This window comes from Crassostrea angulata, chromosome 7 (genome assembly GCF_025612915.1).
Source record: "Crassostrea angulata isolate pt1a10 chromosome 7, ASM2561291v2, whole genome shotgun sequence".
Lineage (NCBI taxonomy): Eukaryota > Metazoa > Mollusca > Bivalvia > Ostreida > Ostreidae > Magallana > Magallana angulata.
Window position 1 is genome coordinate 30146101 of NC_069117.1, and position 23806 is coordinate 30169906.

Below are 23806 nucleotides of genomic sequence, written 5' to 3' on the forward strand. Positions count from 1 at the left end.
ATCGATTACCCAGTTGTATTTATCGTACCTCGTGTAGATGGTTGTTATTATAGAAGGAACATGCGCGATGATAAAGAATACAAATACGATCAAAAACAAAACGTGCATAGAATTTCGCGATTTCTTCAGGGCCGACCTCAAAGAGCGTTTTTGCTGTTTGTTCAACACTCTGTTCCCTAGGAGTATTTTAGTTCTCCAGCTGCAAGAAATGTCACCTGTAGATGAATCTTCTTGGCACGATGTGTTTTCAGTCGATTTTGGTTCGACATCAACTTGCTCTGAAATGTGGTCTTTCTTTGGTGGCATTTCTTTCGTGATTTTTGAAAACGATTCTTCAATATCTTGGTCAATTTTTGCCGAATCTAGTTCAGTTTCTTTAAAATCCGCCGTCACATCCTTGTATTCATGGTTCCTTTGTTGGAATATATGTAAAGCCTTGGGCTGTACTTGCACTTTGGTTACAACGACATGCAATATTCGAATATTAAAAACCGACGATGCAACGAAACACCCAATAACTATACAAGACGCAATAACAGAATATAGTTTTTCGAGAACTGGATGTCTGTTGTTGGAAAAGACGCAAGTGAATCCTTCCAACGTTGAATTTTGGAGTTGTTTGAAGACTGGAACGTTGCTGGATGTGGCAAAAACAGGAGTGTTCATCAAAGCAGACAATATCACCACAGCGAGCATCGCAATTTTTCGTTCCTTTAGGGTGAACTGTTGTTTAGTGATGTGACAAATTCTTCTGTACCTGTCAAACGAAATCGCAGAAATAGTCATCACTGATGCACAAACCAACCAGCGGGTTCCAAACACCAGAGTCAGGCACCAGTGATGTGTAATGCTGCTAATTGGTGAAATGTGATAAACTATCCCTACTATGGAAGAAATCACTACGGCTATCAGATCAACTAATGCTAACACGGGAATAAAAAATCGTGGTCCTTTTGTCGGAATGTCCGTTGTTTTATAGATAAAGAGAACAACCGAATTCCCTAGTACTCCGATGCAGAAACACAAGATTAGAAACACAGTTGTCGGCAATGTTGTTTTCATTAGAGAATTGTTCCATTCGTCGACACGATACATGACAATGAATGCAAACGTTTATTAACCCTTTTCAAAAACTGTTGTTGTTAAGCTTTCTCTAATTTTCAATTGAATTTTGCTCAAAGTTTTTGAGCTTTTATCAGAACTTTTGATGATACAAAGTGCATTATTAAAGTTAAAAGTAAATTTAAATAATGATCAAATGAGGTTCAACATCTGGTACCGAGTTTCTCTATATAAGTACTAAGTTAATCAGTACAAGATAAAACTCATTACCAATTTGTATAGATGAAGTGTTGACTCTATTAGTGTTTCTCAAAATAAACCAAGTGCACCTACATGAGCCTAATACTAATCTGTAATTGTCAATTAATCCATGGGTTATGACATTATGATTACCAAAAGCATTTAATTATTTTTTAATTGTAACGGAACCTACTCGAGAAGAAAAAATAAAATTTTAAAAGGCTAATGATATTAACGCCTATCGAATCGAGTGTAATCTTTTGCAGTATGAAACTCTGTAAACAGGAAATTTAACCAAGGCGCCCCTAGAAACTAGTACTCTAAAAGTAAGGGTAAAATTCAAAGTAATAATTTGTGTTGCACAAAAGAGCCCACTCCTGATTTTTATTCAATCAAAAAGTGACCGGGAGGACATTTCCATTTTGAAACTGAATTTGAATTTTATGATCAGGTGAACAAATAGGGCAAGCCACGTTTTTTTAGTTCAGGATTTTGTTTGTTAAGAGGTTTGCAATCCTTTTGTAACTTCTGTTCCATTTCTAGAAACAGTTTTTATAAGATAAAGCGTTGATGAAATGGGGATTTCCACAACCATAAAGGAACATCTCGAATGAACATAATGTGTATCAAATTATTCATACTTTCTTTAAAATGTTCGATTCAAACGGGCGATATTGATCGATCTATAGAAAGAATTATGGCGTACGATAGAATTTATAATTATATATTTTAATATTATACAAATAAATTCAGTAGGGAAATATGAATCTTAATGGCGTTGTAACTATTAATTATATTATTGATATATATTAACTATATTATTGTTCTTCTCCTAACACTAAAAAGTTCTAGGAAATCATGTCTTCAGTTGGTTACATTAAATTAATTTCTTTATTTCAAAAATCAATCATAATGTTCGGTCACCCCACTTACTTTCTTGACCTTTGCAACTATATTGTATATATGTAAATATGGTTGGTCTTCTTATGTACCTCTTGTACCATTATATGGTGTTGAGTGAAAATAAACTGAAAACTGAAACTACATGTAGTAACAAAGGAAACTCCCATACTAACATCTTGCGAAAATAGAGTAAATTGTAAGAATATGCAAGAGTAATTAATACAGATGATTAAGTAGTCAAGTAATTAGGTAACAAGGTAACAAATGGTTGGGTTCATACTCTCTAGAGGTTAAGTTCTCCATGCAATCACCATAGTATTATGTCATGTAATTGTTAAAAGACCTCTGAATTACTTGTCAATTAGACGGAAACTCCCTTCTTTCAACATGCAGAAATCAAGTTTTGGCAGTTCAGATGTATTTTTATCGATCAGTTTAAAGGTTGAAATTTTTTATATTAAATGTAGCTGTAGATCTGATCTGTAACTCTACGAGAAATTTTGGATCGACATACCGTAGATTGGGAGATATCTGCATGCATGGACATTAAAAAAAAAATAAACAGCCCTGTATATATTATAGTATTTTCAGTTTCTTTTGTTGACTTTCTCCTCTTTTTCTTCTGTCTCTTTTCTCTAGAATACTAAATTCACATCTACTGAACTTTATTACAGTACAGCAAATTTCAAATTTTTTAAAAGTTGAAAATAAATAATTACAGCCCAAAAAACCTGGCTTACCAGGACATATGAAAGTAAACACATACATGTACAGTGTATGTGTCAATACTCGTAATGATTTTGAATATATTCTTCACAGTCCAAAGTTTTCATGTTTCAGTACATGGTTTCTTACGGAAAAGCCCTTAAAGTGTTGTTTACATGTTACATTGTACGCGTATTTTGATTTAGTAATTAACATTGATTTTAAAACTGCACAAAGGTTGCTTTCCACCTCAACTTAACTTAAACTAAAAGGAAGTCAAATAGGAACCTACAATGCCGCTATTAAAAAAACCCTTATTGTTTAATCATTCATTTAAAAATTAAAAATTTAACAACGTGGAAACCAATTCTAAAAAAATTTAAAGGTATAAAACGTTAGGGAAAAGATGAACTCGTTTTGTTCTCTACAATATGTGAATATGTATTTACGAATGTGCAGAGTGTAGTGTTTTATTTGTATACAAAAATCAAAACCAATTGCCCCACACTTAAGGAAGGAGTCTTTTCTGGTTTTCGACTTGTCAAACGTAAAATTGATTGAATCAAGATGAAAGGAAATTAAAATAGTATATTTTTCTTTCTTTTTTACTATCATACAACTTGACATAGAAATAGTAATCAATGTTTAGAATCTAACAAGGACTATATTTTTGGCGGAATATTGACATACGAAAATATCACATGTTTCGCAATTCAGAATTGCTGTAGATTAATTCGTCCGTTTTAGCATTTTTAAAACAATAACATTAATGTTGGATTTTTCTAACGAATGTAAACTAATGATATGATACTTGGGTTTCAGAATATGTTTCTAAAATATGATTTGCCAATCAATATATTAGCTTTTCTGTCAATTTATATCTTTATATAAAGTCTTCATAATACGTAAAAATAAGAAATATTTTAATATTGGAAGCATAAAAAATAATCAAAATATCTTCAAAATTTAAGAAAGTTAGAGGAAATGCGGGCGAAGCGATATCATTTTAGTTTCAATATTTATTCCAATTTAGTAGTATAAACTGATAGACATTCTGATATTCTTTCATTTCATTGAAGAATAGAATCTTCATATCTTAAACAAATGTCTACATAAAGGAAAAGAACTACATTTATTTTTATCATCCTTTAAGTTGCGGAAAAAGGTAGTGACCTTGACCTGACCTTTATGTGAAAACGAGAGGGTCAAATTTTATTAAACTGAAAAAATCATTTGGTTTTATGGTCTGTTTTACTGTGTCAAAATTTCATGAATGTCTTATCATAAGAAGTATGTTTGATAACGAGAAAACTCCTTCCTTAATCCTTTTCTTAAGAACAACCCGAAAAGTATTGCCAAAGTGTCCATTGATGTATGGGTTCGAGGAATGATTCAGAATTGGAAAGAAAACCAGCATACAATAAACGTTGATCCTAGCAAGGTTATCATTAAGCATCCATACATACTTTTTGTATCTCGTGAACATGGTTATAGAAGTATAGAAGGAATATATACAATGACATTGTCAAACACAACAAAAATTGTTAAAAACATCAAGTGCATAGATTTTCGAGATTTCTTCAATGCAGACCTCGTCAACGCTACGTTTTGTTTATTCATCACAATGTTCTCGAGAAAAATTTTAGTATTTCGACGACGGATATTGTCATCTGTTGATGATCTATCTTGGTTCTCTTTTTTCAGTCAATTTTCCTTCTATAGCTACTACATTCATCTCCGGAATGGTGTCCACTGGTGATACATCTTTCGTGATTTTAGAAATGGTAGATATATCTTCGAAATTGTTGTCATTTTTCGCTGAATCTATTTCATGCTCGTCCAATTCTGTTAAATCTGTTGTTTTATGTCTGTCTTCGTGGCTCTTTTTTTTTTCGATAGATTTGTAACCTTCGTCGGTATTTTCACTTTGGTAACAACCACATGTAATATTCTGATATTGAAAATTGACGGCGCAATGAAACACCCAACAATTATGGACGCCGCGATGACAGAAAATAGTTTTTCGAGAAGTGGATATTTGTTGTCAGAAATCGCGCAAATACATCCTTCCAACGTTGAATTTTGAAATTGTTTAAAAAATGGAACGTTACTAGACGTGGCAAAATGAAGTGTCCATTAAAGCCGACATAATCAAAAACGTCAACATCGCAATTTTGCGTTCCTTTAATGTCAATCGTCTCTTGGTGATGTTACAAATTCTTCTGTACCCGTCAAACGAAATTGCAAACATGGACATCACTGATGTACAAGTTAACCAGCGGGTGCCAAACACCAGTCATAACTAATGATGTGTAGTACTGCTAATAATGATTGGTGAAACGTGGTTTATACAAGTAATAGCTTTCCAAAAAGCTTGCCTGACTAAACAAATTTATTCAATGGAAGCATGCTTGTATTAATTAGGCTATCTTATCAGAAATGAATTTTAATTTTCGTTGCTGATCATAAAATTATAAACGGAACGTGCAAATTTAAGACGAAATGTCAGTCTTTTCTGCGATCTAGAACATGTACATATATATATATCACTTGAAATTCATTTATTTTATTAATTCAGTTTTTTAGGAATGTACACATATCATATAAGTGCATGTAAGCTTGAAAGCTGGAGAGTAAATAGTGGTTTTTAAAATTGTATTTGTTATATTAAGATGCAAAATCAAATGAAAGGCATTTTTAACAATTTCTAACCATATGACATATGAAAGGGTATACAAACACGTATTGTTTTTGAATGTGTGTGGGCAGCTTCATCAAAATCATCTTGACAAGCAATTAAAAAAGGTTGAATTCTCAAATTCATAAAAAAAACCGTAACTATAACTTCAATTCAATTAGAATTCCTTATTTGCAGTTTCGTTTATTGCATGCTCCTACAAAAGTGTGTGTGTGGGGGGGGGGGGGGTCCATGATATTTCCATTAATCCTATAAAGTTAAGAAAAGTGCCAGCTGCCAAAACAGTGGGGAGGGGGAAGCAGACTCCCTCACCCCAACCCCCGATGCTACGTTCCTGTGATGTAAACACATGGTGTGCCCTGGGGTATTCGCATGATCCCAACGGACTCGTCAACTATTCGGCGCGCAAAAATTATGAATCAGATATTATGGCGCGAAATCCAGTTATTACCGTTCACGCAAGGAATGAACTCATCCATTGGCAGAGGGGTCAGATAAATTTTTTTGACATTTGTTTTGTAACAGCTACATACATTATACTTTGGATCGGATGTTTTGGAAGAATTCTACCGAAATAAAAAACACACTAGCTTGATTAGTAATTGTTAAATGTAGTAATGTACATTTAGTAAGACACGCGATTTATGACCCCTTTTCAAGATTAATGAAATCGCCCAACTGAACGAAAATCGGGTCACACCCCGCTTTGGCGATTTAGTTCCTCCAGTAAACATTCCAGCTGTATAAATATATATTTGTTTTAACCCAAACTGATGACTCTCTTGCAATAATGATAATCCAACGCCAGTTATTACTTACATTGTACCGTAATAGACAATATGTTACAACTTATTGCAATGACCCCCTCCCCCTTTTTCACCGTTCAAATATGGTGGAATGCCTGATCTATTTTTAAATCAGGATTACACACGTGCACTGCATGGTGAACGTCCCTTTCACTTGAAAACTCTTGCTCGCTGTTGTTATAACATGCCATTTAACATTTTCATCAATTGTGAATGTAAATGCTGACATCTTAAACATGCATCGGTAAATCTTTTTTGTGAAATATCATGATATTGCTTGTCCCATTGTCTGCACTGTTTCGGAGATTGCAACTTTTAAACCTTAGATATGCCTGACGTCATGACATCAGGCAATAATTCCTGCTATCGAAGAAAACAGTACAGCTAACAGATTAATGGATGTTAACACGAGAATAAAAACCGTGGTCCCTTTGTTGGAATGTCTCCTAATTTATAAATAATAAGAACAATAGAATTACCTATAACACAAGATTAAGAGCACTATATATGGTAGTGTTGTTACCATCAAAGAATTGTTCCAATCAGATATACGATACATGATAATGAGTGAAAATGAAATTTCGAGAATAGTCTGTTTCAAAACTGTTTTAGTATTGAGAGATTATTGAATCTCAGCTGTGATCATAATTATATAAATGCCGATCAATGCTTTTTTTTAACTTTTTAATAGAACTGTTCATTATACAGACTACTTATCAGTTTATCCGGAACATTATATTATTTTGAATATCACAAGGAACCGACGAGGAAAGAACATGGAACAATATGTTTCTCTTCATGCAAGCACAATGTCATTTTGTCTTTGCCAATTTGATTAAGTGAAGCGGTAGTGCAAGGTTCAATTGTTTAATTAAATATAGATGTAAAATTCAGCACTTATACATGTACTTTATCATGGTCGATGATTCACGATTACGTTTACGTGATAGAAAAAATGCAACGATACAGTTAACAAATGTGTGTTTATCTTGAACCATATTTGAGTAGAATAATTTTCTGTTTGTAATTGTAAGGTACGAAAATGCACCAATCATGCATTTATACTTTTAAAATGAAAATGATTTGAAGTTGTACAGATATTGTAAGCATTTACTAGAATACGTAAATACAAATACAGAATGGATCTCTATCTATTCTTATAACGGAAAACGCATATTTTATTTTAATGAACACACTAGTAACTAGGTTATGCTATTTACCGTATATCCGGGTTTTTTTTGAAATTTGCGAAAATGGGGAAAATCTGTAACATTTTAAATTTGCGTTAGTCATTTTTTGCGATTTAAAAAGTTTGTCATAGAAAATGATACAGGATATAATTTCTGCGAATTCAATTATTTTCGATTTAAAGCGAAAAAAAAAGCGAAAATTAGATGATCGCGAAAATTACCGGATATACGGTACAAGTGATTCATGAAAAAAAACTATAGTATTATCATTTGATAAAATCTTCATCAAAGCACATGTATAATATCAAAGTAGTGAAACTGTTCTTTCTAGAATTATTCTTTGACCAAAATCTGAAAATTGCTGCTTTCGTGTCAATTGTAAGGAATATCTGAAGGGCAGTCTTTGTGAATGTTTTGTGAGATTTCAGCAGCTATATAATATTTTATATTTTAGCCTTCCTGTTTTTGACTCTTATAAAAAGTTTTTTTTTTTAAGGAATAAAGTGATGTTTTAAAAAAAAACAAGCATTTAATGCAATGATATAAAAAATAATAAAAAATAATCTGCTGAAATGAACTGACTAGTCTGTAGTAGATACATGTACTTACATGTAATTCATTTATTTAGGTATATCATTTTCGCATAAGATTTGTTCAGTAAACCTGGAAGCCATACACGGAAAGATATGTCGTGCTATTTATAAGGAAGAGTTAAAAATTTGAACATTATTTTGATACATTATCAAAAAAAGATGCAATTACTTTTTGTAGATTTCGAACATGTAATCACCATCTACCCATTGAAAGTGGACGTTGGGCAAATATTCCTAGACATGAAAGATTCTGTGCTCATTGCAATAACTCGTTGCAGCAAGAACGCAATCAATGCTTATCAAATATAAATAAAAAAATAAAAAAATGCTATTAGTTTTTTTTATAATTGCAAGTACAAAACACTGTTCTTTGAGGAAATTATGTGCTTTTATTAGAAAAATAAATAAAAAATGCTCCCCAGGTTAGAACCCCCATACTTCACATTTGTATTAACGAGTCAGGGTTGTATATGTTTTTTCTTTCTCTCTCTCTCTCTCTCTCTCTCTCTCTCTCTCTCTTTCTCTCTCTCTCTCTCTCTCTCTCTCTCTCTCTCTCTCTCTCTCGCTTATGCATGCATTGTTAATTATTAAGAAATACCACATAAGTGAGTGCAAGAAATAGGTTGAAATTGGTCCTATGATTCTGAAGATGATGATTTCCCAAGAACTAATTGGGTGGTGCAAATTCGTTAATATTTCAATTATGAGCGCAGATTAAGGTCCACATCACTTCCTGTTCGAGTGATTGCATAGAGGATTCGATTTAGAAATCAACTCTCCAAAAAATGAAAGAGAATTAATTGGAACAAATTGTTTTTGGTTTATAATTGCAATTGGTTGTAATTGTGGTCATTCATGTTCAAGAACTCGGTAACAAAAAGACCGAGGATATGTTAATAGTATACAATGACCCTATCAATTAATAAAATATTGTCGCATTTCCTATTTCGATTTTCAATTGATTATATGGAATGACACGGTGACTAAATGAACGAGAATTGGCGTCAAGGAAGTATATAATGGCGAACCTTACAATATTTCAAACCAATATACGTAGCTTAAATTGTACTGGAAATGTCCGATGAGAGATTGATAGACTGTTCCATCTCCTTTGAATCTTTTTATATATTTATCAGGCTTGGGGCGAATTACATTGTAAAGTAATGCATTACATTACCATTACTTCATGAATTTGGGCATTAAATTACCATTACCATTACTTGATTTTCTTGAAGTAATGCATTACATTACCATTACATGAGTAAAGTAATGCATTACCATTAACATTACTTTTTTTTTTAAAGTAAAGCTAATAAAGAGTCTTTGCAAATGTTTCAAATGTACAACACTCTTTAACATATCTACAGCTTTATGCTTGCGGTATCAGGTTCAAATTCAATGAATAAACAAGAGTCATTCTTTATTTGCTCAATATATAATCATATTGTGGCAACATTTTGAACAACATATTACATAAGTAAAATGATATTTATAGACAATTGGCATGATACAATATCAGATATGTATGAAATAGAGACACAGGATAACATGCGTAACAAAAAACAATTTATGAAATAATGTTGCGGTTTTTAAAAGCTAAATATAGATATATCCCCAGATTACACAAATCTTTATAATTTTGGACACTTAATTTTATTAATTTATAAACAGATGATTTTTCCCAGTTATATTTCTTAATTTATTTTAATCGTATTTCTTTTTACGGAGGACAAAAGATTGCTGTTGCATTTTATGATCGAAGTTTCAAAGGGTTCATCTTTTAAATGCATCCATCTTCCGGGCTATACTAAATAAATGTTTTGCAGGAGCAGTCAAAGCTTGGACTGGAAAATACTGTTTGACGATCTTTATCTTAGGATATATTAAGTGCAATAATAGATTAAATACATAAACCTTGTATTTTCTATCAGTCCAAACTAATGTAAAGTGTAATTAATATACAGGAGAGAGAGAGAGAGAGAGAGAGAGAGAGAGAGAATAAGTAAGATTATTTTCAAATGGGTTATGATATTGGAAGCGATATTGATTTTCATCATGGATGGACAGTGCATTCATTTGGCTTTTAAAGGTGCATGTCTGTCTCCTTTTCTATTGTGACATATTGCGAAGGGAAGGGGATTGGGGTGTTTAGCACTTCTTATAACAATAGATTGTTTTGATCCGGGGGGCATAGTGTGTTGTTGACACATTTCTTATTGAAGTGCAAACTAATTGGAGTAAATTGTTTAAATGATTAAAAACTCTTAATAACAACACTCTTAAAAATGTTATAAAATTGTGCTGTTATCTTTAGTAATATAAACAATTCAAAAATGAGTTTTAAAAAACCTTTTTTAATAAAACATGTACAATTAAAACATTTTTTCTTAATTAGAATTATTTCTTTCTTCTTTAAAAATAAATTTAATCAAATTTAATTTCAACTATTCATTTATTCATCACATTTTTTAAAGTGAACATGCATAAATATGCATAGTAATGCAAAGTAATGCCATGTAATGCCAGCATTACACTAGATTTTGGAAAGTAATGCATTACATTAGCATTACTTGTAATGCTAATTTTGAGGCATTACACATTACTAGCATTACTTTGAAAACATGTAATGCATTGCAATGCATTACCATTACATTTAGCATTACCCCAAGCCTGATATTTATATAATCATATCAAATAGAATAGGGATACACTGTATGTTGTTCAAAAATATGCAATGTGGGAAATATGCATTCAAATTATTAATATATAGAGCTCTCTATGTATCGTAATTTCTTTCCTACCCGAAAAGGGAATACTGATTCTCAACACACATGCATATGCAACTTTGATCTACTGAAAATAAATAAACAACGTTAAAACATTCCAAAACATCTTTCATACGATTTTAAGGTTTTATTAAGATTTTTAGCTCACTTGAGCTGAAAGTGCAAACGAGCTATTCTGATCACTTCCTCTCTTGCGTCCGTCTGTCTGAGTACTTTTTACATTTTCGACTGCTTCTCCAGAACCACTGGGACGATTTCAACCAAACTTGACAGAAAGCATTTTTAGGTAAAGGGGATTCAAGTTTGTTTAAACAAAGTATCCAATTTCCTAGAATTAAAAAAAATGTTCTCAAAAACCCAATTAGTCGGAAAACTGTAACTTGTGTGAAAGCATCCTCAAGTAGTGTATATTCAAATTTTTTCAAATCATAATCCATGGGGGTAGGTTGGGGCCAAAATGGGTAGGGGTCGAATTTACAGAAAATTCTTTAAAACTGTTCTCAAAAACCATTTGCCTAAAAAAGCTAAAAGCATCCTAGAATAATGTAGATCCAAGTTTGTCAAAGTCATGATCTTCGTGGATATGATGTGGTCACATTGCTGGCTAAATTTTACATACTAGGGATTATTTTTTTTAGATTAGATGTACGTGACGTATTTTTAAAAACTCAATAGTTATAAACTTATAATATATCATGGTATTAATTATATACAAGCATCTTGACATATTATTGATACTTAGTTGTTTCGACTGTGGCTTCTTAACAAATTCTTGGTCCCCACAACGGATCTTCTTGATCTTGAGAACTGCAATTCTAATACTAGTACATGTACCGGTAAATGAATTGACTGGAATGAAATCATCCTGTATGAAAATGGACTCAATGTATAGTATAAGAATACATGGAGAAAATTTTTAGAATCTTTTTTATACAGGATTAGTTCTACAATATTGTCAAGATATTTTGTATATATGACTCCATAAAAAAATAAAATCTTCAAGGTACTGGTAGATTTGAATAAACACAAATCTGATTATTCTTGTTGATAATATCTTTTTTTATCTTTATTTATTTATGTAGTTCATCCTTGCAATCATGTAATATTAGATAACTTTCTTAGAATTACTACATTTATCAATTATCAACGTACTGGTGTAATGTTTATTGTATAAGCACAAACTGTGACGTATTTGCAATAATATTGTATTTGTTTCTACATGTAGGGAGAGGGCGAATTAAGTTTTTATAACTTGTGCCCAATCCCATTGTTATATATAATGCAATAAAATATGTTCAAATCACTCCATAAAACTGATTTTATAACGGCTATTGTTGTTTTGGTGAACAATGTGGCCCATAGGCCTGTTGTTATAGCAGGAGTTGCGCCTCTTACAACATGGTACTGCGACATTTTTAGATCAGGCAAAAGTTGACTAAATGTATTGAAAATTGATTCATACGACCATATATGCATAACTTCACAACAAGCTCGACCACTGAACCTTTTTGAAAATTTTTTATCAACTCAAGGTAGGTTTTATTTTTTCGGGATTTACATTTCCTCCCTGAACGTTCAGATAATAATGCCTCCCTATATCATTAAAAACAGTTTTAATTGTTTTAAAAGAAATTAATCACAAATATTAATATAAATGAAAAAATCCGAAAGATAGGACAATTCTTAGATAGAAATTACCTCTTTGTTCATTTTTTGGTGAGATGTTTCCATCATTATCCCCGTTTTACATATAGTGATATTGTAAGCGGCCTTTTCAGTAAAAGCTTGGGTAGCAACAATGGCAGCACCAACGGCTATAGATTTGACTAATTCTGGTCATTTTACAGAATTCAGTGGTTCTTCACCAGAAGACATATCTTACGCCAAGACTTTCTGGCAGTCTGTGCAACTTCAGCCACCAATGGAATCTCGTCTGGTATCATCCGACATCAAACAAAGACTACGTGTTGCTCCGTCTGGAATTCACAGTACGTAGCAAGATGTGGTATATCACATCTTCTTACAACCTCAAGATATCAGGGGTCCCGAGTCCACTCGTGGCTGTGGGTCGTTTCGTCGTACACCCACGGGCACGAGTGTACTGAGGACCATTGTCGTTGTGAGAATGTCTACCCACATGCACTTGGGGCATGGTGCATGTACATGTACCACTGTATACCTTTTACATGTATGTACAATAATATGTTTTATGGTGCAACCATTGGGGCAAGCGCAGCAGAAATTCCACATGTCTTGCATCGTGGTTAACCATGTGAAGAGTGACCGAACATATATGGTCTTGATTTTCCATTATTGTAAATTAATAGATTAATCCACTTTAATTCTCCTTTAATTTCCTTCTTTGATAGTGTAAAATAAAAGTACAATTATCTTATTTACAAATTAGTTCCATTTTTGCATGTTAACAATTAACACAAATGTAGGTCACTTTTTAAGTCTGCACGACTCTCCAACTACTGTCACTCTCACTCATGCTTTCACCATATATTATAATACTGTAAATTCCTTATATTACGCGAGTACTTCATTCCGCAATCCCGCTGGTTTGTATCAAATCGCGAGAATATTAAATCGCGAACATGGAACTTTTCTCCTTATTTCTTATAGTTCTGAACTCTCAGATAATAATGGCGAGATTTTAAAATCCGCGAAGGGTGCTTCTCGCGATTTTACACGGATATTAAAGAAGTCCGAGTATCGCACTACTTCATTATACGGATTTTACAATATTGGTTCGACTTTTACAAAGCGTTTTTGATACCCGGTATTGATTTTGCTCTACATCGCTGTTGTAAACAATGGCAATAATAAGCAATTAGAACGGTAATATATGTATAATTCTATGAGAGATAGAAATGATTAATGTTGAGAAACTCGATTCTGTTAAAGTAAAATGAAAAACGAAGTTTCTGATTAACCAGGATCTCAGGTATGCTTATATCTTCTTAATTTGTTTTGACCCCCCCCCCCAATTTTTCTTTTTCTTTTACTAAAAACCGGTTTAAATTTAGAGACAGAAGCTATTTTGAATTTAATAAATTGTCAATTAATTAATGTTTAAATGATATCTAACATTGTTGACAGATCTAGGCAGAAAACTGTAGCAAAATATGATTTTTAGGCCAGCATTTTTTTATTTTTAGGTTTACAAACAACAAAATGATAAAGTTCCGTAGGAGGAGGAAATAAAAAAAAAAAAAAAATCTCTTTTGACCTAAATTTTTTTTATTTTTAGGTTTACGAACCACAAAATTTTAAAGTTCTGTAGGAGAAAAAAAACTTTTATGACATCATCTTTATTCTAATAATATAATGACAACTTCATGATAGTTGTGTGTAACTGCATCAAATGTAGCATGTGAAAAGTATGTTATCTGTGTAACATATCACTGAAATAGTACAATAGAATATTAGACATACAGCTTTGATATTACATGTACATATAGCAATGTCAGGGGTGTGCAATTACAAAATTTGGCCACAAATTTACTAGCCTAAGATTCAAAGTTACTAGTCAGACTTTTGTCGAACATGTCAACATTTCATTTTAAAAAAAACCCTAAATTTTATGTACATAAGGTCATAATGTTTTCTCCTGTATGATTCCAGTATATAATTATTAATATACAAAATATTTATTACTTTCATGTTTTCTGCAATTAAAAAATATTCAACTTCATTGATCTCTCACATTTTATTTACAAAATTGGTTTGGGTGTTTATATGTGAGAAAACTCAAATATAACATTGTGAATGTGAACAGACTCTATAAAATCACTGCAACTATATGTGTGCATGTATTTTATCCTGTTGAATTTCCATGTACAAAGTACAACTATGCAATTAATTATGTAATGGTAAATTTTAATTGAAAATAACGGAAAATGCACAAAAAATAATATGATTTTTTATAAATTCACTAGGCAGGTCACTTTAAAATGTGTTAATGAGAATAGTTACTGCAGAAATTTATAATATATCTAATCCATCTCTCTCACTCTCTCTCTCTCTCTCTCTCTCTCTCTCTCTCTCTCTCTCTGTAAAATGAATTTTTAAAACGGCCAATGAATACATATGCCAATTCAACACAAAATGAAAGAGAATCATTTTACAGTGATGTACTTGAAAACAGCTGCACAGGTAACTATCGAAGCCATGTTCAGTGAGGTGTGACTATCTCGTCTAGCCACTGGTCAACACTTGTCGGTAAAACTTCAAAGTATGAAACTTACAACAGAGTGTTTGTAGAAGCTTCTCTGAAGAATGTAGCACGAGAAAAAGATGCGTAAGAAATTTTTAGGCTATCATGACACAAAAAGAGCAGATTTTATGCCTGTGTGATAACAATGACGATACACTTTTCCTACTAGGAAAAATTTGTTGTCGGGGAGAAAAAAAAGATCTTTTTTTGTAATTTTATTTTTTTTCTAATAACTCAGAAAACCGAGCGGCGGGTTTGTAAACCTAAAAATAAAAAATGCTGGCCTAATATGGATTTTTTCGTCAGGGTCTACTTGGTTTAGAGTTTATAGCGTGAAAAGTAATCCGTCAACATATAATTTATTTTACCAAATCTTTTTTCTAAGATGTCAATCTATAGAATAAACACCATGAATTTAAGTTTGGGTCCATAAAATAGTAAAAAAAATTACCAAACACGATACTAGCATTGCATTTTTGTATTCTATTTTGATACATCAGGTACTTAAAGCGTACTTACTTACAAAAATTTGCGCAAAATTATTGATGAAATATGGCTTAAATAAATATTTATACTCTATTTAGTATGTTCAGTTCTAATTTTCCCAAAGTTGGTAATTATTTTTAGGAAAAACGGACGTCTGGCAAATTTCATAATTGTCAATAATTTTCGCAAAGGGTTACACCCTTCTGAGAGGGGATAACAAACAAACTAGCATGTAAACATACATATTTTCTTTTGTATATGTATTGCTAGAATATATATTTATCATTTAAAGCTAAGCTGTTAATGATTGAGCCCATTTAGTGCCGAGTATAGGACTACCTTAATTGCTCGCGCTTAATTAGGAATCTATAGTATATGTACATAATAGAGGCAGCTCCGCTAGGGCTGCTAGTACTCAGCAGCTCCTTAGTAGCTGTTGGTCAGTAAATTATACATAATATAGATATATACACGTGTTTATTGACAAACACATCAATCTCTACATGTGATATTTTGACCATTATGAATTAACTTCAGAGAATTTTTGAGAGAGAAAAAAAATGCCATGTAATTTGATATGATTTCAAATGGGTGAAAGCATGGAATATTAATTGTCAGAGGTGTATGGATTGTAGGACCATGCTAACACAGTTTTGAGTTTTGAATATAAATAACTTAAATACCCCCCCCCCCCCCCCCCCCCCCCGAAAAAAAATAAAACAAACAAAAAATTCTCAGAAGACATACAAAACTTATTAAAAAAAAAAAAACAAGCAATTTCGTAATTTAACAGTTGTGGTGGTTCATTTTCCATTTTCTATAGTGATAGATTGATCTACAAGTTTGTTTCTAAATTGAAGGCATCTCTAAACTGTAAAGTAAATTTGTAATTTTTGATGGGATAAAAGGTGCATGCTTAAAAATGCACTAAACATTACTGTAGAGATCAAATGCATTCAATATGTTAGTTTTCACAAAGCCAGATGGAGATGTATGTACATGCATTAAGTATGATATATGACTCTAACATTTTATAATAAGTGTACCGGTAATGTCCAGTAGTGTTACTATAATCCCACACATACATGTAGATAGAATAGAGTGGAAAGCTAAGAGCCGAGACAGGAAATATTTTGTCATGACATATCCATCAACAACTCTCTTACAAATAGCTGCAGGTCTGAAAAATTTGGATGGACAAACTGGGAGCTACAGTGCCACCCATTAAAAAATTGTATATATATTGCGCACAAAAACGCACGCTAGTTTCGGACTGATTAAACTTATTTATTCGCAGATTCTGGGAAACAATTAGCACCATTAAATTCTTCATGCAAATTACTACTGATATCATCTCTTTACTTACCTCTGATAGTCTTTTAAACACCATTACCAGCTCCGTAAAGTGAAGTGGGGCAGTTTGTTTACATGTAAAAATGGCGACTCTTGATCTCTATGTAAATTTAACATACTTGATTTTCCGAGGTTGGTAACGAGCTCCGGAGAAAATCTGAGGCAATTAAATTTAAAGAAACGATATAAGTAGTATAACAGAATTTCCATATACATAGCATTATTCAGTCCAAAACTAGCACATGTTTTTGTGCGCAATAAATGTACAATTTTTACAATGGGTGGCACTGTAGCTCCCAGGTCGTCCATCCGAGCTACAGACCTCCAGCTATCTCATAAACATCATCCCTCCCTTCTTTCAGGTTTCATAAACCATGTAATTTATGAACTTGGTAATCTATTTGTTCTTGATTTACTATCGATCCATTTGCTTTACCATATTCATAGGAAAAATTTGGTTAAAGCAACAAAAAAGATGTACATGCAGCTTTATAAAAATGCTCTTAACTGTTGTTACAAATTATTCAAAACCCTTAATTCAATTGTTTATCAATTAAGAGTTTCAGGGATTGTAGATATACAATAGTATAATATCTATAACCACATCATGAAATTCCCTTTGTGAGGCATAGTATATACACATAACTGAATGCACAGCCTTAAAACCTTAAAAAAATTATGGCAAATATGTATATAGAAATTCTATCAGGTAACATCAATAATATAATTTGAAGCATGTGCGGTAATAACTAATCTGTGGCATTTTGGAAATGCTTCAAGCTTGTATAATCAAAGAACCAGAACACCCTTACAATGCATAAACTGAAGAAGTGAGTGAATCTGTTTTTTGCTTGTGCAGCAATCAATAAAAGCTGAATCGGCTCCTGTCAGATTCAATTAGTGACGTGATTGATATATGTGCATGTACTTGTTCTATTCAATCAAAGCTATGAGGATAGGGTATTTACATGACTCAGGTTGATAATTAGTAAATTTATATTAACTAGATCATGTAAACACTGTATAGGGATCAAGTACATGTAGCATTATTGCATGGTCAAGGTCATCAAAAATTGGGTGGGGGTGGGGGGGGGGGGGGGGCAAGGGGGTTGTTTAAAGACTGCAAACCCTATTTGTTTTGTGCAAATTAGGTAGCACACAAATTAAAACATCATTTATGCAGCATTATCAAGATAACAATACAAACTACTCTAGAATCATTAATTGTGACGACCCAATTTTGCAAATTTTACCTCCCAATTTACTTCCTCAATTCATTAATATGACACCCAGTCTTCAGTAATCAAAAAAACATGTGCAGTAGCGAACAGACCCAACGTCTTAACAGAAAGCAGACCTCAACCAAATTTTGGGTCTGCATTCTGTGCCCCCTCAGAGTCTGCTTCGGGTCTGCTATTGGAACCAGAGCTGACCCCAAGTAGACCCAGAGTGGACAAAAAAACCTTCAGACCCAAATTTCAGGAGTAGACCATTAAATCGCTACTGAAATCAAAGTACTGATAGTACTGAAAAGTGCTAACCCAGCTTCTGTTTGTAAAAGATATATGTATATAACATTTTAGTTTCTGTATACGCAATATATTTCCTCATCACTGCGTGGCAGCCCCTGCAATGATGTATGTAAGTCCTGTACATCAAATTCACAGTAGCCCGTACTAGCCCGTGCAGCTCCTGAAACTGGTTCCCTAACCAGTTTAAATGATGTAAACTTCTGCTCATAGGGGGCGGTTATTCCTTGCACCGGAAGAAGAAGTCTAATGACAATAAAGCGCTGAGCTATGCTTAGCGCTTTAAAAAGGCCAAATGTCTTTACATCTGTATTTGGTATATACAAGGGGCGGAACTTAGAGGAGGTGTGTAAGCAGACCCCAAGGGCTGACCCAGAGCACTGAGAGCAGACACAAATTTTTAAAAAGCATGCAGACCCCAATCAGACACAAAGAGGGCCTGGGTCAGCTTTTGGGGTCTCCTTTGGTGTTAGGTTGTGTCTGGTTGGTACTGTAATTTCACAAAATTTATGCATCACAAGGACGCCTTTTGAGAAATTCTCAATTCACAAAAATTCAAGAGTTTTACATCTTTAGCTTAAATTATTTCCTTCCATTTTAGGTGCAGTAATGACTGGTGTTCCTAAGACAAATGATAAAGGTAAGAGGTTAATGAGATTTTGCTTGGGTTTAAATTTTATATAATAGCTCATGTATTAATTAAACCTTTGGAAAATTTGAATGACAGTAAATTTTTTGTAGTTAAAAATACCAACTTTGATGCAAATATGGAAATATTGTACATTTGCTTATATAGTTATAAAAGGAATGAAGCTTATAACCATATTTTTTTTCCTGTTGCATTTGTTAGTTTTGAATGACTTCATGATGCGAGCTAAAACGCTGGAGAGACTCGAGGAATACAGAGTCATTCAGAAGTATGCCCACGAACGCGAACAAGATATACAGCTGCTTCATAAGCATAGAGAGGAGAGAAAGATGGTAACACTTTTAAGTCATTCTTTGATTGAAATAAAGTCATTTAAAGCTGAAATTTCAGACTTTGTCACTTACCCAGTTGCTGTGCACTTCAGTGAATTTTTTTTATAAATCAAATTGAGCGTTTGCTTTCTCTGATGATGCTAAGAGGTTGCTTGAAACTCTGCCAGTCAAAAACATGAACTGTGTTTGCTAGAAGAAACTAAGTTACATAATGCAAACTGCTAAAAAGAGGGTGATTCAGATGGGTTTTATTTCTTTGATTTGATTGATTGTGTTACAGTGAAGAAAAAACCTACAAAAAATACAAAGCTTTAAAGCCGGTATCATTTGAGATCAATTATATCTACGGAAATATTATGTAAATTCAGATAAAAATATGTGTAAAAATATATGAAGAAAGTTATATGCAAAAGAAATATACATTATTACAATAATTTGAAGGGGGAAATAATCTATTTTTAAAGCATTGCTCAGAGCTAGATCACACAATTGGATTCACATCAGCAGATTAAACAGTTTTTTAATCTCTTCTTTGTTTTTATAATGCAAAAATATAATCTTTGAGCTCTTAATGAACATAAGTCTAGCATATGCTTGCATAAAAATATGGTAATAAGGAAAAGGAAATGGAAAAAATCTGCTTAAATGTGTTTTCCCTGCATGAATCCTACACATTTTATTCTCTCTGTTTGCTTTTAAATTTCCTCATTTTCCAAATGTTTGAGTATAACAAATACATACATATATATGTAATTCTGCAGACTTATATTAATATTATATTAATTGGAAAAATTGCATGTACTTTACATTATGAAATCAAATCCTGCATGCTCACAAATAATGTGGCTAATATATATAGCTGCGTGTAGTTAGGGCATATCAATAAGTGGTTAAATCATGCAGAATTTTTTACTATGCAGAGCACTGTAATAAAACGATCTACTTTTTATTTCAAGTACTTTATATATATGGAACTGAAGGCAAAGTTTTTGAAATTCATATGTATACCGTTATATACACATGCATAGATTGAACTGAAAGAGAATTTGTTACTGGTATTAAAGTCATCCACAACAAAGCAGTCATGATAAATATATGTAAAGCATTCTTTATGATGAATGGTCAGCTATCCATGGTCTTATCATTAGGGCAAACAGGACAATCCAGGTGTGATACACTGCAGACAAGAATAACTCCATCTGAAAAGACTTCCCTTCAATTCCCACATACCCAAAATCTGTTGATCTCTAATTCTTTATATGTCATATTCCCACCCTCGCAAAACAGCTTTTCTATAGAAAGTGTTAAAATTTGTACAAGGCTAGCTAGCTTAATTGTACAAGACTAGCTAGCTTAATTGTGAAACACAGCTGTGCTATTCAATAGAATTTGGAAATTATTATGGATATCGGTACAATGGGTTTTGTAGAAAGAAGAAATTTCCAGAGGGAAAGGTTTGCAGAAGAAGAAAGTTGAGGAAGCCTTCTTGAGGAGTCAGTCTGAGGCAGACCTCATTGAGGAGACCCCCGAGGAACAGCTGAGGCAGCTGGATGAGTTTGAGGCAGCCAGATTTGGGTCACGTGACTCCGATTCAGACTGATTTACATGTTCATTATGCATATTGTTTATATACATTATTTATTACTGCTGTGATATTTAGAAAAAAACATCCTGACATTGTTGAAATGAGAGAGAGAGAGAGAGAGAGAGAGAGAGAGAGAGAGAGAGAGAGAGAGAGAGAGAGAGAGAGAGAGAGAGAGAGAGCACCAAAAGATCTAGAAAATCAAGGGAGAGATATAGAGATCGATGTTGATTGTTTTTGTTTAAAAAATGAATACAAAAATAAGATGTTTTCTCTTTTTTCTTTCTTTTTTCTCATTACTGTCTGAAAAAATTGACTGTGTTTACAAGAAGTTATTTCATTTTAATTGATGGTTCAAAACCTACAGCGATTTAAAAAAAAAAAAAGTCACGGACTGCACGAAATAATCATGATGATATCAGACCCAAATTCCCATAGGAGATGATTTGGATGTTTCTTTTAGCTATTAACGCACTGGTGTACATTAACCGTGATTTAGTGAATTTTACTTACTTTTTACCATCAGTTTATCAATTTGTTATAATAAAAAAAAGATGTAAATATAGACAATACAATACTTTCTTTGATGATTCATGCAGGTTATGAAGGTAGCGATCATTGCAGTAAAAATCTACATAACTCGATATATTTTATTGTTAACGTATCTAAAATAGTCACTTCTTTGTTTGAAAGTTTACCCATACTACATGTAATTTTGGTGTGTTTTTGTATCAAAATTTGTCAATTTTTCCGGGGGGGGGGGGGAGGGGGGGGCTCCGAAACCATTTAGATTCCTGTATGTGAAGGGTTAATTTCGCCCTGTGTAATTTTCGCCCTCTTTACCTGCAAATAGTTTCGCCCCGTCTTGAATTCGCCCAGACATAGTTGTGTTTTAAAAGGGAGAATATGAGATAATGAAATTCACCCAGTCTTAAAGATTCGCCCGCTGACAACGATGGCGAAACGGGCTAAAGATTACTGGGAAGAATATTTCCTTGTAATCATTTCGTGGAAAGTAGAGGAAATTATTTTAAAAACTTTAAAATATTTTGCCAAATCTCATATACTGACTCAATTAAAAAGTAGGGGTGGGGTTTGGCCGGAAAATGTAATAATCATAAAATTTTAGGAATAATCTACTTGCAGGAAGAAAAAAAAAAGCCTCTTGGCTTGCACGACACCATATGCCGAAAACATGTATAATAATTACATGATTGAACGTACAATATTTGACAGTGCGTGTACACTATACTTTATGAGCGTAGTATATATGTATTTGGAATTAAGGTGGCGCCACGCTTTCACGCATCCTGTTTTTCTTTCATAATCCGACCAAGAACTTCCGATGAAACCTTAGTACTAGGCACAAGTAGCATCGGGGGGGGGGGGGGGGGGGGGGCTCTTTTTCTGGCAACAAACAATGTTCTTAAATTAACATAATTGAATAGAAAAATGCAACCCCCCCCCAACACAAAGACATTTTGGGAATACGTAGAATACACAATTCAACTTAAAATAGACGTTTTAGGTACACCTTTTTTTTTAAATCCGCTTGTCAAAAAATCGTATATAAGTATGCCCCCCTCCCCCATAAAAAAACGATGCTACGTGTCTGAGTACTCAATGAGGTCAAGATTATTCTAAAATCCAGCTTGTACATATCATTGATATGTATGGCAAAAACTAAATTTACCAACCAAAAATAACAAACAAAGAGAACGTGTACTTTTGTGAAATAAAAGAGTGGAGGGCCTGTTGAAACTCCACATTCTACGTGCTAGATCGAACCAAAATTGTGCATGTTTTGCAAATTAATTCGATCTCATATCTCCTTTCTGTATTTTTTCTTTCTATAGACGCAGTTTTTTTTCGGGGGGGGGGGGGGGGGCATGTGATTAGAAACACATTGTTGGAATGACAATAAACATATTCTCTCTCTCTCTCTCTCTCTCTCTCTCTCTCTCTCTCTCTCTTAATTTAAATGAGTATATGAATTAATATATATAATCATTTTAATGAAAAAAAAATATTAAGTTATAAGTTTGGGAGGTTGAATTTACTAAACCTTTTTGATAAAATTAATGCTGTTATGCGTATCAGTTTTCACAGGTATCGCGTATATACATGCTGTATGTGCATTATTATAACCAGCTTATTCAAAAATCTTAATTCAAGAATAAATTGTTTGATATTCATATCTAACAAAACTAGAAAAAATAACCTAGGTTGTAGATCCTAATATTCAAGATCACGAACAATCTGAAATTTATTTACAAAACTCATGATCTTTTCCCCTTGACTATCAAATACTGTCAATATAGGAAAGAACATATATAGGCATGTCGCCTGCTTTTCAATCCGACCCTTTCAAGCACGCGTAGCATCGGAAAAGGGGGGGGGGGGTAAATTGAAGTTAAAGGTATTGTCCCCTCCACCCCACTGATTTTCCATATGCCCAAATTTAGACTCTTTGGAACTCTTTAAAGCAAAATCTCAAGTCCGACATTCCAAATGTAATGACGGTCGCAATTATATCGGTCGCAATATATCGATATATTTTCGGGAAGCAGTTTTTCCCATAACAACATATAGCATTTAAAAACAAATTCGTGCTTGACTCATTATCACCAAATCACGAGACTATTCGCTTAATTAATTACGTGGTTTTAA

At 33.0% G+C, this 23806-nt stretch overlaps 1 protein-coding gene across 1 annotated transcript; it reads left to right on the top strand.

The window, feature by feature from the left end:
• The first annotated feature begins 12746 nt into the window (after positions 1-12746).
• On the top strand, positions 12747-21402 carry LOC128191177 (cilia- and flagella-associated protein HOATZ-like). The gene is made up of 4 exons (XM_052863263.1): positions 12747-12971; positions 19175-19213; positions 19424-19554; positions 20984-21402. The coding sequence occupies exons 1-4, from the start codon at positions 12782-12784 to the stop codon at positions 21152-21154; spliced, it is 531 nt and encodes a 176-aa protein (XP_052719223.1). The 5' UTR covers positions 12747-12781; the 3' UTR covers positions 21155-21402.
• The last annotated feature ends 2404 nt before the right edge of the window (positions 21403-23806 follow it).

Excerpts from the sequence above, each read along its gene's own strand:
- LOC128191177 (XM_052863263.1), top strand. The coding sequence starts at position 12,782 with ATGGCAGCACCAACGGCTATAGATTTGACTAATTCTGGTCATTTTACA. Across the intron at positions 12,972-19,174 it reads TGCTCCGTCTGGAATTCACA|GTGCAGTAATGACTGGTGTT; the intron begins GTACGTAGCAAG and ends CTTCCATTTTAG. Across the intron at positions 19,214-19,423 it reads TCCTAAGACAAATGATAAAG|TTTTGAATGACTTCATGATG; the intron begins GTAAGAGGTTAA and ends TGCATTTGTTAG.